Source organism: Lygodium microphyllum, chromosome 3, assembly GCF_053477565.2.
Source record: "Lygodium microphyllum isolate KBCC chromosome 3, Lygodium_microphyllum_v1.1.10, whole genome shotgun sequence".
Taxonomy (NCBI): domain Eukaryota; kingdom Viridiplantae; phylum Streptophyta; class Polypodiopsida; order Schizaeales; family Lygodiaceae; genus Lygodium; species Lygodium microphyllum.
The window spans coordinates 21182813-21199537 of record NC_141137.1 but is presented as its reverse complement, the minus strand read 5'-3'; the positions used below and the strand labels follow the sequence as shown (position 1 = coordinate 21199537).

Sequence of the window (16725 nt, the reverse complement as noted above, 5' to 3'; positions counted from 1 at the left end):
ACCCTGCTAGTACCCCAACTGCTGCCCAAGCATCTGGTAGTGTGCCACCCATCACACGAGCCACCCCTAATGCACCAACGCCAGAACCGCAACCAAAGTTACACCCATTAGCTGCTGCTAAATTGTCCAACCCAACCAAACCTCACCCACTTGGCCAGCCTTAGACCCTTTTACCAGCAAAGATCCATTCTAACCTTGGCCGCTGACTTAGTTGAGAATGCAGGCGACAACTTGGTTGCCTGCCTCAAACGCTTGGATGCCACATTTACCATGCTTGTTAAAAGTTACGATTGGCAGACTTAGGTCTTTTAGATGAGTCTTTAGCAATGGAAGTGTGAATGCATTTGTATTTGTCAAAACTTCCCAGAAGGTAGCCCAAGGAACTCATTGCCATCGAGCTCTCCATTGAACAAGCATGAAAACAACACCTAATCACATCTTATGTCAAGAGCAAAGTCCTTGCCATGGACAAGGAAATTGAGAAGTTGAAGCAGCTCGCTGCCAAAACGACTCCTCTTTCTTATGCAAATGGTATACTCTTCGACTTCATCGGGAACAAGAAGGCTGCCAAATCATGACCAATGTTGAGCAATGACGCGCCATTAAGACCTCTGAGTATGATCCCACTTACGTAGCTCCTACCTCTTTTAGGGTATTGGCCATCACTCGCAATCGATCATTGGAAGATCGTTTCATGAGCCACCCTCACCTAGATCGAGTCCTTAAAAGAGCTACACATTGCTAGCAGGATTGACTCTAGTGATCTTATCACTGATATCCTCACCTATATCACACACATAGGCACCAGACCTCACGATATGGACTACCATGCTCAGTTGGAATATAACCCACAATTCTATGCTTGGCTTCTACAAAGGTAATGTCCCACCCAAGCATGCTTAAATGCCCTTAGCCCTTCGCTCTCCAATCCTAGGAAGGATTCAAATCATTCCTTGGGAAGGGAGGGGTTAAGGTGGAAAGGAAACAAGCATAAAAAGAAAACTAGAAAAGAAGAAAAGAAGAAAATGAACATGTCTTAAACATCAATCAATGTCTAAATGACAAGACTTAGAATGTGGGAAAAATTGTCATGGACATTTTTAAATCATGTGGATTGCTTGAAGTGGATATTTTACTCTATATTTAAGCATTTCACATTCTTAAGAGATTTCATGTATGTTTTATCTACCTCCTGGTGGAAGTTGACTCAAGGAAACTAACGGTGAGCCATGATATATGATAGGAACCTAAAATGGCAGGGCAAGATAAAGGTGGCAAGCTCTCGTTCATTGAGGAAGAGCAAGCAAAGTACGGCTTGATGGTAGAAACAAGGGGTTACAGCCACTTCACATCAAGCATGCCCTAAACCTAGAAGACGCCATCATGGAGGATCCAGCCATAAAACAAACTCGTGGACCAATGCAACCTACAGAAGTATGTAGAGAAGGTCGGCGGGCAGGCTATTGATTACAGCAAGTGCACATAATTTCTAAGGAGCTTCAATGCCGAAAGAAACTGTGGCACAGTGACGATAAGAAGAGGAGAAGAAGCCCACCAAGTAGAGGTGGAGTTAAGCCCTGCGATGGTGGAGAAGGCCCTAGGTTTAGCTAGTAGGACTGAGAAATTCCCAAGGAGGGATGTATATAACATGCTAGGGGTGAGCAAGGCTACCGTGCACACAGTGGATGGGATAATCTTGGCGGACATCCCAAACCTTGAAATCAAATTGTAGGCTAAGATGGTTCATGGCCTCTTCTCTAGTCAAAGATACAATGCCCTTATGAACAAAATTAGGGTACCATTGGTGATAAGCATTGCAGTTGGATCCCTAGATGAGGTGGACTGGAACGCCTTCATGCACAATACCATCGAAAACTCAGCAAAAGCCTTGGCCACGGGTGCAACAACAATAAGTAGGAAGTCCCCAGCCTCCACAGTGAGATCAGTCAGAAAAAAGTCCTCCTCCAAGGCATCCACCATCAATTTTGGTGGAGTACTAACAGCCATCATCCAAGAGACCCTGAAGGACGCAGAAGGAGGTGAAGAGGAAGTAGGGGAGACCCTCGACCGATTGCCGCACCCCAAGCAAAAGCAGTCCAATGAGAGGACTATAAGTGATAGGGAAGAGCAAGAGACGCATCTGGCCAGAGAGAGTCCAAGGCACCAAACAAGAGAACCCTGTTGAAGCCACAAAAGGAAATAAAAGAAAAAATGACTAAGGAGAAATGGGCCAAGCTGAAGAGGGCCCAAAGAGAGTCCAAGAGGGCCAAAGAAGAGAGAAAAAGAAAAGCATAGGAAGAGGCAGAAGAGTTGAGGAGAAAGGAAGATGAAGACATGGTTGAGGCCATGAATAAGTCATTGGGGATGAGAATTTTGGCATAGAAGAGCTAGCCGTAATGAGCCCTCGGAGGGAAGGAGAGCCAAGCAGTAGTGCCAAGTCCTTAGAGGCTGAAGCAGTCCCAATAGTATCAGGCAAGGGAAAGGCCCCAATGCACCCCCTCCCATCAATCTTCACGTCCCATGCCATGACCACCTCAACAGCCCAAGACACTGTAGCTGCCATGAACACTAGCAAGTTAATGTCCATGATGTAGTTTTTGGTAACGAAGATGCAGGAGATAGCTCTAGATTTAGGAGTAGGAGTCCCCACTGGAGGAGCTAAAAGACCGATCGTAGCCGATGCCGAGTCAAGGCAAGATCCCAAGAGGCAGAAGTTAGAAGCCTCTACAGCATCTCCCATGATGCCCACGGCCACAACATATGATGAGTATGTCAAAGAGCTTCTAGCACAGCTAGAAAAGGCCAAGGAAGAGAAGAGAGCAGTAGTAGCCAAGTTGGAGACTGAAAGAGAAGCTCTCCCTTTGTTGCAGTCGAGTGTTTCAGCCCTCAGCAGCACTCAAGTTGGAAGCAACCCGCCAGGCAACAAAGCATCAATGAGAAATCCGAGAGCTAAAAGAACAGCTCGAAGCTAAGGAAGGAGAAGAAAGAAAGTGGGAAGCAAGGCTGGCTGAGGAGAAGCAGAACCTTGTGAGCATGCAACGACTTAATGAGGAGCTAGCAAAGTTGTATGAAGAGCTACAAGGAGATATGAACAACATCTTGGATGCCACGAAGGGGCTAGAGGCAACAAGAGAAGAGAGGGCACGTAGATATCAAAAAGAAATAGATTGGCGAATCGATGGGTCGAGGAGCGGAGTATAGTTATCACTCGATGGAGGCGGTAGGTCCCAAACTATTGGTAGGACAAGGTGTACTAGATCCCCAAGATGGTCCAAGGCTATGAAGCACATCCCAAGTGGCAGAAAAGGATATGGGATACAAAGCTTGATGCATGGATGGCATTCTACGGCACACTCCCTGAAGAAATAATTGATCCTATCTAGATGCTCTACCCTCGCAAGCATGGAGTGGATTACAAAAGGGAGGAGCATGGTAGGTATGACTTTCCCAAGGACTACAATGCCAATGCAAAGAATCTTGAGGAGTGCCTAGCCTTCAAGGCAAGAGACATCCGTCCTTCCATAAAGTGCTTCCTCGAGGATTTCTCATCCTTTCCAAACCCCGCTTTCATCACAACTTGTAATTATCTTAGAACTATTAGGTTTCTACTAAAGCAAAAGCTAGTCGAGGAGGCCCACCTCCCGCCACTCTTTTTTTATCTCAACCTAGGAATAGATAGTTGTGCCATGATGAGGGCTACGTTGTTACCCTCTTTTTGCATGAAGGTACTCGAAGACATGAATGATAGCCGGTTTATGAGGTGTGGACACCCTTTTTTGTCAACCACACCTCTAAACGCCAAGGCTAATCTCAAGAGCTACATGCAAAGACGTGCCTTTTTTAGCAAATCCCTTAGGCCACCCCATAATGCATCATCAGAAGAGGATCGAGGTACTACCTAAGAGCACCATGCATCTATGGTGTCGATTGTGTTTATCTATCCAAAAAAAAAAGGGGATAGTTAGCTCCACATGTCATAGTCACTACACCTAGGGGTTCTCAAGTTAGGCACATCCAGTGACTTCAGTTTGGTCGGCTCTGTCTCTAACCCCCTAGCCCGTTTTGATGCCTCACTTCACGCTTACGGCACCTCAAGAGCAAGACTTCTAGAGCTGTCTCCCTAAGTCATGCACTACACCTCCAATGATACACAAACTGGGTCCTCAAGTGTGTGACGACACCCAGGCTAGTTCAACCCAACTCCCAGTTACACTTGCACGGCTATGCACCACACGATAAGGCAAACACACCCCCATGTAGTGCACCTTCTTTTCTCTTCAAGTACAAACCAATGCTGCAACCCACCAACTTCAAAGGCCCCATCATCCATGCAATACGCTCTCGGCCCCCACCACTTCAACTAGTTGATCGATTTCTTTCAAAGACTAATCCCCCCACTACCACATCAGCATCAACTTACACTACCCCTATTGCCCATGTCACCATGCAACCAAAAAAAGCAGAGGAAGACCAAGGAAGACCCAATCAAAAAGTGAATGACAAAGCTCATTAAAAACCGTGGAGGAGATGGCAACCTCAGAAACAACGTGGGAGAGTTTCGACTACTTTGGCGAGGTTCTCTCAAGGATGAGGGAGGTCCTATCAAGGATAAAGGATGCTCTCTCAAGAACGAATGAAAGCATCGAATATTCTAGCAAAGCTCTCTCAAGGATGAGGGAGAATCTCTAAAGGCTCTCGCAAGGGAAGTGCAAGGTGCAATGTAATTCATTTTATGAGATAGACCAGGTTTCCTCCTGTGCAAGTGGGAAAGTCTACAGATGCATAGGTGAAGGGGGAAGGCAACTTGAAGGGAATAAGGAGAAGCCATGCCGTAGCACCCTCGGAAGGCATGAGGAAGCATATGTTCAACACCATTGTCAATTTCAAAAATAGAACCGTCCATCCGCCATTCTCCAAGAAGAATCCGTCCAACACAATGTTCAATTTCAGGGACAAATCCACTCAAGGTCAGCATCCGAGAGACATGCCCCAACTTTATCTTCAATTTCAAAAAATGGATCCCCCTATCGTCAGTGTCTGTGAAGGACCAGGCCCAACACCATCTTCAATTTCAAGGGCCGATCCACTCGACACCATCCCCCACAAGGGCTTGTATACAAACTCAAAACAACCATTTGGCTACACCCATCCCACCTTCCAATCACTTCCCATTAGTGCCATGGGACTGGCACTCAGCTAGGAGGGGGATAATGTTAACCTTAGCACAAGAAAAAGTGGAAAAAGCAGAAAAAATAGAAAGCGCAAGTCGGGAGTTGAAAGTGGTGGCCAAGAAGAAAATCGATCTTGGAAGAGCCCAAAAGTGCATGCATGGCCACCACAAGAAGTCCAAGGTGTAGCCACCGAAGCCCAAAAAGTGCTTGAAAAGAGAAGGTGCACCTTCGAATGTAAAGGCGCAGCCAAAACCCTTGTAAAAGAGCACCAGGCTCCCTCCTGTGCAAATGGTAAAAGTAGATGGGCGGTAGGAAGGAAGCTAGGGGTACTCAATCAAGTATCGAGGTAAGCTCACTACACTCGTAGAGAGAGATAGTGCGTCGGCTATGTGAGAGGTAGCCATTAGTGCTCAGCTTGAAAGGATTGAAACAAGAAGTGATCCGTGGGTCTTGGCGGTCGAGTATGAGCTCCCAACAAAGAGCTCAAGAGGAAGGTTGAGATTGCCAAAGAAGCTCTTAAAACTAGCATTAGGACAATAATGCCTTAATATAAATATAGGTTTTCCAAGGTGGTGTATCCAACAATTGAGGAATGAGGGGTATTCCAAGGATGACATAAAAAAGATGGGGTTCATTAGCCAAGAAGAGGCACTATTGTTACTTCAAATAGTGGCTTAGATGGAAGACCCTAGTATGTACAAGTAAATACTAGGGAGTTTGATCTACATGGCTATTATTAAATTGGATTTGAGTTTTGGACTTTAACTAGTCATTCACCTTATACTAGCCTCATTCAATTTATATTGGCCCAAAGAGACAACACTTGGATGTTGTGAGATACATATTGAGGTCTATCAAGTCCACTTTGCATGATGGACTTTCTTGTTAGGGAGACTAGTAGAGTTACATGCTATATAAATGTTGGTTGAGTCGGTAGCATTTCACATAGAAGATCTACTAATGGTTTTATTTTTCACATGGACTTGAATGGTGTTGTCACATGGAGTAACAAAAACTTAAATTGGTAGTGTTTCACATAGAAGATACATCAAAGGTTTTATTTTTCACTTAGACTTGAATGGTGTTATCATATGGAGCAACACAAAGTAAAAATGGATACTTTATCAAGTACATGGGCAATTTGTAGAGGTGCTACCATATCACTAGTGAGGTGGTCTAGTTATAAAACATATTGGTTGATTTAGATGCAGCAATGGATGTAGTAATTTTCAAATTTTATGACAATATGAAAAGCATGCAATTGACATTGAATCCATTATTTCATATAAGTTACAAACCACATAGAGTTACACTACCACTTTGTGAGGGAGAAGGTCTTAACAATTATCAATGTCACATAGAGTATCAAATATCAAACAAATTTTAATGGCCTTGGGTGCTGACAAACTTTAAAAGATTAGGAGGTTACTTGGGCTTGGTATGTGATAGAGTTAGAGAGTAAGTGTTGAGGTGTCAAGATCAATATGTGAGGAGGATCCACCAAGATGATAGCATTGCACTTATAACACTCGCACATATAATGAGCATTATGGATGTTGTGTGACAATCATTTTCCATTATGGGTATTATCTAATCACACATACTTTACTAAATCGATATTATAGCTTTGGCCTATCTACTATCATTTATATTCACACTTTCTAATTTCATATAGTCTATTGTTATTAAATTTGCATTGTGTGATGAAGGGGGCCAAATTGTTTCCTTCTTTCTTGTTGCTTCTTCATCTCTTTATTCTTGCTCTATCTTCTTATTACGATACACGATGAAGATCGATCACTCGCCATTATTATGAACAACATTGAACTTATTCCACCCTTGAATGTAGGAAAATTGTGCAATGCTTAGGTCACATCCTACATCATTTACTACAAAACAAAAGGCCTTGAGAATGAATAATTTTTGTTATACCTTCCGTTCAAGGACATGGAAAAATCAAGGAAACATGTACATGCCATGAGGCAATTACTATTCATTTCAAATCAATTGCTTGCTCAAGAGAGTGCCTTTACTTCAACAGGAAACCTCCCAATATCCCTAGCAATCTAGTTGATGTTTGTTACAACAAAATTTGGCTCAAGTATGACATTTTCCATTATATTCAAGCCATCAACTACATACAATAAGAACTCCATTGCCATAAAGGACTAGCACGATGAAGCCACAAACAATGCTCTTCCTTAACAACTTGTTAGGAAATGTGTAAATTCCAAAAATCAACATTGATTTAAAGCTATTGTCCATACTCCTCATGATATATATTGGCAAAACTATATTTGAAACCAATGGCATAGCCATCCACTTTGCATTGCGACTACTACTCTTTGTTCAAGGGTGAAATTTGGTAACAAGGAAGAGCTAGAAAAGTTGTAGCTATTATAAAACCTTGGAGCACATTGTAATGCATAAGGCACCCCTTGTTCAAGGGTGCAATTTGGTAACAAGGAAGAGCTAGAAAAGTTGTAGCTAATATAAAACCTTGGAGCGCATTGCAATGCATAAGGTACCCCTTGTCAAGTGGAATCTAATCAAGCTGGTGGACACACATTAATGAGAATAAAACATAGCCATAACAAACCATCTTGTCCTGTATGGCGACTTGTGCCAACCAAGTGTTGATCATGATTCATGAATGTTTAGTGCCAATGACCTAATGAGTGAAAATATTGCAACCCCATATTCGTAGTTGAGGCTCAACTGCTACGAGCTTCCACAAGTCAGGTGCCAAGACAACCCCTTCTTCATATTCATGTGAGCAAAATTTGGATGGGACAACATCCCGAGGTAGACATAACCTAGTTTAAGATAACTTTCCCTCGTCATTTCCTAGTATTCTAAATGTGATTATGCATGTGTATTACACAAACGAGCTAAAACAAATGTTTATGTGTTGACAACCAGAGAGCCTCCTAATTTTAAAGTCAAGGAGAAAAGAAATAAAATGCATGGTAAAAGCATAAAGGCTAGATAACCCAAAATTGAGTAGGGGTTGCATAATCGATTAAAATTCAAGCTTGGCATGCTTATTAAGCTATGCACAAGAATCATTGATATTATTGATTGCCTTGTAAATGGAACTACAATGGCTTGTTCTTAGGTCCCATTCATAGTTCATGGAGTCAACTCTTCTTTGTTGAGGTCTTCACACCCACCATTTGTAAAAGGTGGAACTATGAGAATAAGTCCATACTCAACCAAGGTATCCCTAGCATGTGGGCAAGAATCGCCAAGCCACAATTCAATCTAGCTCACGTAACATCAAATGGCCTTGTCTATATATCACTCTCAAGGGTATGAGACCCATACTACCTATAGTTGCTTGATAAACTTTAATATTCACAAATGAAAACGGGCAATGTAAATGTGCAAAAAGCGGTCGAAGGGATAGAACTAAAGGCACAATGGATACACACAAATAATCATCTCCTAACATTATGACATAACTAAACACTTGTTCAGTCACTCAATATAATCTTACTAGCAATGCAGTTGCAAAATATAACACTCACGTTCTCCAACATATTGTGACTATGAAGAAGCATGCATCCAATGACATGATTACTAGAGCCTCTTGGTCATGAGTCCATTGCAAGCCACCATAATGACCTAGTAAACATACTACAAACAAGCGTAGTAACTCTTCATTATCAAATATTTATCCAATGAGGTGCGGATCCATGTCACAAAATTTGGGGGATTGCATTCTTCAAACACACCATGATGAATTTGTATAGCTTGCCCATCGAATAAACAAATTGATGGTTGCATTGAATTACATGGCTTGCACTATTGTTGAGCATAACTACTTTTACTTCATCATTGAGTGTGACATGAACATAAGCAAACTAATGGATGCATTGAATCCCATGGCTTGCATTAAAAGGTACTTCATTCTCAAGAGTAATATGAATATAAAAGCCAAGTGAGCAACACCAACCTATTTCTCAAGTTTAAGGCAAGCTCAACTTATCCAAGTGCCCATAACAACAAAACACACTGAATTTAGACAATGTCTCCAAGCTTCTCCCTACACAATGGGACAAGCTAGTGTTATTGATATGATCACTCCATTTCATATTTGCATTCCAATAAAATATAATTGCATAAATAATGATCCTTCCCATTTTAGAAACCTTTTATCCATATTGTAATATATATGGGAGCCCGTGGAGGTAAGTGAGACAATGCAACAACATTATAAATAAAATCTCTATTTAGGACATTTAGCACAATGAACATTTTCGGTCAATACATGATGGGCATGATTTTCATTCAACCTTGTGTATCGGAGGTATAAACATTAACATCTAAACGTTTGTTTTTCCTTGTTGTCCTCCTTTTAATGATGTGACTATATATGCCTTTTGACAGAAATTTTGACGAGATATCACTGGAAGTCTGAAGAAGATAGATAGTGCACCGTGGAGCCACATTGTCACACCGGCTTCGATCCGTAGACCTTCTAGAACCCATGCGCCCTCCCGAGAACCAACCAATTGGAATGTCTTTGTTTTCACGTCACGGCTTCACTTCCCAGTTCCCACGATCCGCGTAAATGTTCATCGTAAATTGTATCACACGCCTAAAGATTAGCACGTACGTGGACGCGTTTCAGCACACTTGTTGATAGATGCTTCTTGGATGCCAGTGGCCACTATACGGGAAGCCCGCGAGGCACTGCTCGAATCAAAGACTACCGTGCAGAAAAACAAAGGCATAGAAACAAACGATGGTGTTAACCTGGACCGTTCGGCCTCAAATGTGAAGTAAAATATGAGGCGCTACAAGGAATCAGAAGAGATCCTTCCAACGGTTGACAATACTCGGTATCTAGACATCCAAGGTTTTCCATCTCACAGAGATTCGAAATGTACTCATTTATGAATTCTGATCAAGCCCTAGATTAATCATGTGGTTACTTGCGTCATTATGCTTTGCTATCATAGCTTGCATCTTGGATTTGATGGCATTCCTCCTGTCTCGTCACTTTGGAGACATAAAGACAGAAAGAATGAATCGATTCTCAAACATTGGTTCTTATTAGCTGTATAGAGGAGGATTTGACTCTTTCATTCGGGATGGCAGGCAGGATTGTATCTAGAGGAGCTGTTGCTAGACATTTGGGTTCTTCCATTGGCGTGAGGATTCAATGCGCAGGGGGTTCTTGGATTGGATGTCCATCAGATGATAGATAATATTAAGATTGCCGTTGCATGTTTGCTTCAAGGCCGAGCAGGGTGTGATGATTACGTGCTCCATTGTTACTTTCCAAGGATCCATAAGTCGTTGGATGGACCAGTGCCGCCTATTCTCTTTCTGCTCTGAAAGAAATAGGTAAAGCATCAAAGACGCTTGATTTTAAGAGGCGCGTAACAGCTCCTGGCCTGGCCTTGTTATAGGATGTGGGCACCTTTTTAGCCTCGCCCTGCTGTGTTTCGATTCCAGCTAGCCTTCATCCTGAGCATCCACCTCCACATCAAGAGTTGCATTTTCCCTCCATTTTGACGCAGCAATTGCATTTTCAGCTCTGACCTGCTTTGTGCTGGTGCCATTAGCAATCGTGGTGTTCCGACATTTTCATTTTTCATCCACCAAGGCTCACTGATGGCCACCTTCAATTCTGCATTTTTAGCCCCGGAAGGGGTGGCGCCTTGATGCCCCAAAATTTTGTTTTTTGGTTTTTTGTTTTTGTTTTTGTTTTGTTGCTTTTTGTCCAATTCGATTGGTGGTGGATTCCTGCATTTGTTTTCTTTGTCCTTGAGATCCATGGAAGTACACCCACATGTATCTAGAATGATCATCCACTATAAAAAAGAAGTACAGTACGCCTATTGAGGGAATGGGGTACGGTGATGCTTTCCGAGTTGACAAGCTTTACAGACATTGCAAGCTAGTTTTAGATGGGAAAGGCCCTCAACTAGCTGATGGTGGGATAACTCATAAAGAGAGTCATAACCAATATGCCCTAAGCAAAAGTGCCAAAGGCGCTCATTGTTCGTAGGCTCTCGAGATGTGGCTAATGCAAGCCCTGCATCAGCTCGACAATAGCGGAGGCATTCCTAGCTTTCCATGAGCGGACGACCTTGCATGGAACAAGTGCAGGATCAGATTGGGGTTCTAACCCCTGCACAAGATCCCATAGGTTTTGGGAGTCAAGGACATGTCTCATCAAGTTTGACCAAATGGTAAAGTTTGACCTGTTAAAAGAAGTCTTATCATTGAAAGCATGCTTGGTAGAAGATGAGCGGGAACCATGAGGTGTAGGGAAAGTGAGATAAGGTGGAGTTGGAGGGTAAGATAGTAGTGGTGGGTGTGTCTGATAGGAAGAATGAGGGAGAAAAGGTAGGTAGGCAGAAATAGGTTGGGAGTGTCCAATGAGTGCCGATTGATGCGGAGGCTTGCACTTATGGAAAATCAATTTGGCTGTAAGATTAAGACCCTCCATTCAGACCGAGGGGGGAAATATATGTCTTCATTGTTGAATTCCTTTCTAAAGCAAAAGGTATTGCACATTATTTTACTACTGCATATACTCCACAACAGAATGGGTTTGTAGAAAGGAAGATTGGTCACTCATGGAGATGGCCAGATGTATGCTGAAAGCTAAGAAATTGCTACATGTTTTTTAGTTAGAAGCAGTTGTGTACTTGTCACGTTTTGAATAGGTGCCCTACTAAAGCATTGGAAAATATTACGCCTTTTGAGGCTTGGAATAGCCATAAACCGTTGGTCACTTTCGTATCTTTGGGTGTCTTGCATATGCTCATATTTCCAAGGCATTGAGAAAAAAATTGGACAATAAGGTTGTCAAATGTATATTTTTGGGGTACAATAGTGAAAGCAAAGGGTATAGATTGTGCGATCCTATTTCCAAGAAAGTTTTTGTCAGTAGAGAAGTGATTTTTGATGAAAAAGCAGAATTATCTCTTGCTGGTTACGACACATATCAGGCTGCAAAAGATGTGTTTGAAGGGCTGCTACCCATTTCTTTTGATGATACAGCTGGAGCTCCATTAAATGAACAAAATGTTCAGCCAACTGCTTCATTAAATAATGCAGAAATTCAGCCTATGTCTGATTAGAATATTCAGCAAGATATTGAACAATAGGTTCAATAAGAGCATGCACATAATTAGGAAGCTAGGCACATACCTAGATGGTATTTGCTGATTATGCAAGATAGTCATTTGAATGCTTCTCTTGCTGGTCATACTCGAAGACAAACACGTCTGCATGATTATGCTAATGCTATGGAGTTTGTTATGGCAGCAAACACACATGATGATAGTAAGGCTGATTCTTTTGAGGATGCACAATAGAGTGTGCATTGGATGGTAGCAATGCAAGCTGAATATGATTCTATCATGAAGAATGAAACATGGGATTTAGTTATATTGCCTATTGGGAAGAAAACCATTGGTACTAAATGGGTTTATAAGCTGAAACGAAAAGCAGATGGATCCATTGATAAAGCCAGGCTTGTGGCAAAAGGCTATGCGCAAAAGAAAGGCATTAATTATGAGGAGACATTTGCTCCTACATCTTGTATGACTATTATTAGGTATATGGTTGCATTGACTACCCATTATGGTTGGATTGTGCACTAGCTTGACATTAAAACTGCATTTTTACATGGGGAATTTCAAGAAGACGAAGGAATTGATTAGGCACGGAGATCGAGGCTGACAGTCATTATGCGCAGTGAGAGAGACATAGAGTGTGAGAGAGCAGAGTATAGAGTGAACACGTTTTTCGGTATAATGACGAGAGTACCACTTTAGGTTTTTAGATAGATATATATATATATATGAAAGTACAATGTGCTAAGGGTGTGTTCACACCCGTGCACATATAAAAGGCACGATGGCCCTTTATTCCCAACAACCTCCCACCTAAAGGCAATGTGCCTTAAGAGGAGAAAAGAATCAGCTAAGTCTAGGTATGTACAAAGCTGAAATAAATATATCTATCCAACTCCCATCATCTATCGGCAATGAGCAAACCGCTCTGCTGGAAGATCCTTCGTGAGAAGGTCTACAAGATTATCATCTGTATGCACTTTGACAAGCTTAATGCTTTTGCTGTCAAGTATATCTCTAATGAAGTGATACTTTACTTGTATGTGCTTTGTCTTTGCATGAAAGACAGGATTCCGTGCTAGCATGATAGCACTCTGACTATCACAATGGAGAACAGGTAACTCTGTGATGCCAAGCTCTCCCACCAGATGTGAAAGCCATAAAGCCTCCTTGCATGCCTTAGTGGCAGCTACATACTCTGCCTCTGTAGTAGACAATGCAACATACTTTTGTAGCCTGGAGATTCAAGAGACCGCTCCTCGTGTGAAAGTAAACACATACCCAGAAGTGGACTTCATGCAGTCCGCATGACCAGCATAGTCTGCATCCGTAAAGCCAACAACAGATGCCTTCTGCTTTCCAAAGCTGATGCACAACTCCTTTGTGCCTTTGAGGTATCTCATAATACCTTTCACTGCATCCCAATGCTTCTTGCTAGGGGTTGCCATGTATTTGCTAACCACTCCCATTGCAAAAGCAATGTCAGGACGTGTAGCAACCATAGCATACATCAAAATGTCAACAGCTGAAGCATATGGTATCTTGGCCATTTTAGCCTTCTCATCATTAGATGTAGGGCTGTCTTTTCCACCGAGTTTCACATATGGAGGCAATGGAACCTCAATTGTTTTCCCTCCCTCCATATTGAAACGCTGGAAAACTTTGGAGGTATACTCTTGCTAAGATAGATAGAGTAAGCCTTTAGATCTATCTCTGAGTATTCGCATGCCAAGAATGTGATTTGCATCACCAAGATCCTTCATGTCAAAGCTGCCATGAAGACTTTGCTTCAATGAATCCAAGGCATGAGTATCCCTGCCAGCAATCAGCATGTCATCAACATACAAAACCAAGATAATCAGGCTGCCATCTGCTGCCTTCTTGGTGTACAAGCAGCGATCCACTTGACTTCTATGAAAGCCTTGGGACTGCATGAATGTATCAAACTTATGATACCATTCTCTTGGTGCTTGTTTCAGCCCATACAAACTCATTTTGAGTTTACATACCATTTTTTCCTTCCTTTGTTCAACAAACCCTTCAGGCTGCTGCATATATGTCTTCATGCAGATCACCATGTAAAAACGCAGTCTTTATATCCATCTGTATGAGCTCCATATCCTCAACTGCAACCAAGCCCAAAATGGTTCTCAATGTAGTCATCTTGACTACAGGAGAGAAAATCTCATCAAAGTCAATTCCATGCTCCTGTTTGTATCCCTTTGCAACCAATCTTGCTTTGAACTTTGGTGAGGAACCAGAAGTGACCTTCATTTTGTAAACCCATTGCTGTCACTGCTGCCAGCCATGGTTTTTAGCTCAAAAGTGACCAAAAAACCAGTAAATGCAGGCCCAAATTGTCACCCAAGTGACCAAGGTACAAAGAAGTACCAATCAGCAATAAATGACCACGCAGAAGTACAGATTTCAGATCTGTAATTCAGTTTTCAGAAGCACCAAACCAAGTGCTACAGCATTATCCAACTGATTACAGCTGTTCCAAAGGGCATGTGCATCACATTACATGAGAAATCCCAAAATTTTAGCTGCAATTTCTGTTGTACGTGTACCCACGGGCATAAAATTTGACACGAATGGTCAAAAGCCCCAAAATTTTGTGCTCAAAAGCGTCAAACACACATTTGCATTTCCTCTGTCATGCATAGGACTGTCCAATTTTGCCAAAATAAAGCAATTTCAGCAAAACCCCCAAATTATACCAAGTGTTGATGTCCAAATTGTGCGGAATTCAACCTGCATATACATAAAATGACCAAATGCTACACAAATTTTGCCCAAATCGCAAAAGCCCCAAATTGCACGGGGTCCAATGTGCCTCAATGTTGAGAAATTGGGTTAATTTCAGCCCAATTTGTACATGTACATGAAAAGCCCCAAATGTAGGGGACAAAATGTCACAAATTCTTGCAATTTTTGAGACACATATCACTGTTGCATCTTGCACGCATGAAATTTGGACAAATCCTCAAATTTTCCAAGTCCTGCGTGCACTAATTTCAGTGAAATTGAAAGAATTTTAATAAAAAAGTGAAAAGCCCCAAAATTCCAGGGCAAATGTGCACCGACTTTGCAATTTTTGAGTTAGATTGTTCAATTCTGTGTTGAGATCCCTAGATTTGAGAAAAGCCCCAAATTTCTGAGCCGATTTTGCATAGATCTGAAGTCTTGTGCTTACGCGCGCGAAACCCCGTCAGTGGGTGAAGCAATTTAAAAAAAAAAAGATTGAATTTTGGAAAAATCTGACAGGGACGAGTCCGTTGACCTGCCAAGTGTCGCTTGACCGTCACGCCTGCCGGCTGGTCGCGCTCGTCAGCACTCGATGCAGTCCCGTCGCGTGCAGCTGTCGCCTGTTACGTGTCGCGCAGCAGTCGCTTGCTGAAGCCTGTTACCTCTCCTGCTGAAGCCGTCAACGCCTGTTGAAGCCGACGACTGCTGTCCTCGTCGAACTCCTGCAACACATGAGCCTGCCTGCAACTGCTACTCCTCGATTGCCTCAGCTTGACTGACAATCGTCTGCAGCACCTTACGCTTTGATACTAGTTTGAAGGAATTGATTAGGCACGGAGATCGAGGCAGACAGTCATTATGCGCAGTGAGAGAGACAGAGAGAGTGCGAGAGAGCAGAGTATAGAGTGAACACGTTTTTCGGTACAATGACGAGAGTACCACTTTAGGTTTTTAGATAGATATATATATGAAAGTACAATGTGCTAAGGGTGTGTTCACACCCGTGCACATATGAAAGGCACGATGGCCCTTTATTCCCAACAGAGAAGTGTATGTATAGCATCCCATTGGTTTTGCAGTTAAAGGATCCAAACACTTCATATGTAAGCTGAACAAGGCCTTGTATGGTTTAAAACAAGAAGCTATCTTGGCATGGATTGACATCCATACATATGCTCTGGTAGTTGGTTGTCTCATTTATTTATGCAAAACAAGGCCAGATATTCAATTTGCAGTTCTAGTCTTGAGTAGATATATGCATAGTCCACGCATGTCACATTGGCAAGTTGTGAAGCATATTTTCCATTATTTGCAGGGCACCATGACTCTTGGATTGTTGTATGTCAAGGGGGATTACTACAATTACATGCTTATAGTGACTTAGATTGGGTTGGTGATTTTGATTCTCATTACTCTACCAGTGGCAATTGTTTCTTTCTTGACTCTTCTTGCATTTCTTGGCTTAGCAAGAAACAATTCACTGTTGCCACACTGTCTTGCGAAGTTGAGTACAAGGTAGCTTTCACTACTACAGTTGAATGTGTATGGTTGACGTTTGTTGGCCGATCTTGATGTATTTGTCACATGGAGTCTACTCTTTTGTTTATTGATAGTCAGAGTGCCATTGCAGTGGCATAGAACCCAATGCTTTATGTACGCATGAAACACATTGAGATACAATATCACTTTGTTAGAGAGAGGCTACA

The 16725-nt window shown here is 42.2% G+C and overlaps 1 protein-coding gene across 4 annotated transcripts in view; it reads left to right on the top strand.

Annotated features, from left to right (window-relative positions):
• Positions 1 to 9606: 9606 nt before the first annotated feature.
• LOC148038136 (histone-lysine N-methyltransferase) overlaps positions 9607 to 16725 on the top strand; it is a 48826-nt gene continuing 41707 nt past the window's right edge. Inside the window, exon 1 of one of the 4 annotated variants that reach the window (XM_087669357.1) lies at positions 9607 to 10035. In XM_087669357.1, coding sequence (XP_087525483.1) covers positions 9966 to 10035 — 70 coding nt within the window. In that variant the 5' untranslated portion in view covers positions 9607 to 9965. The remainder of the gene's footprint in view (positions 10036 to 16725) is intronic. The other 3 variants (XM_087669365.1, XM_087669340.1, XM_087669349.1) reach the window with 3 other exon arrangements.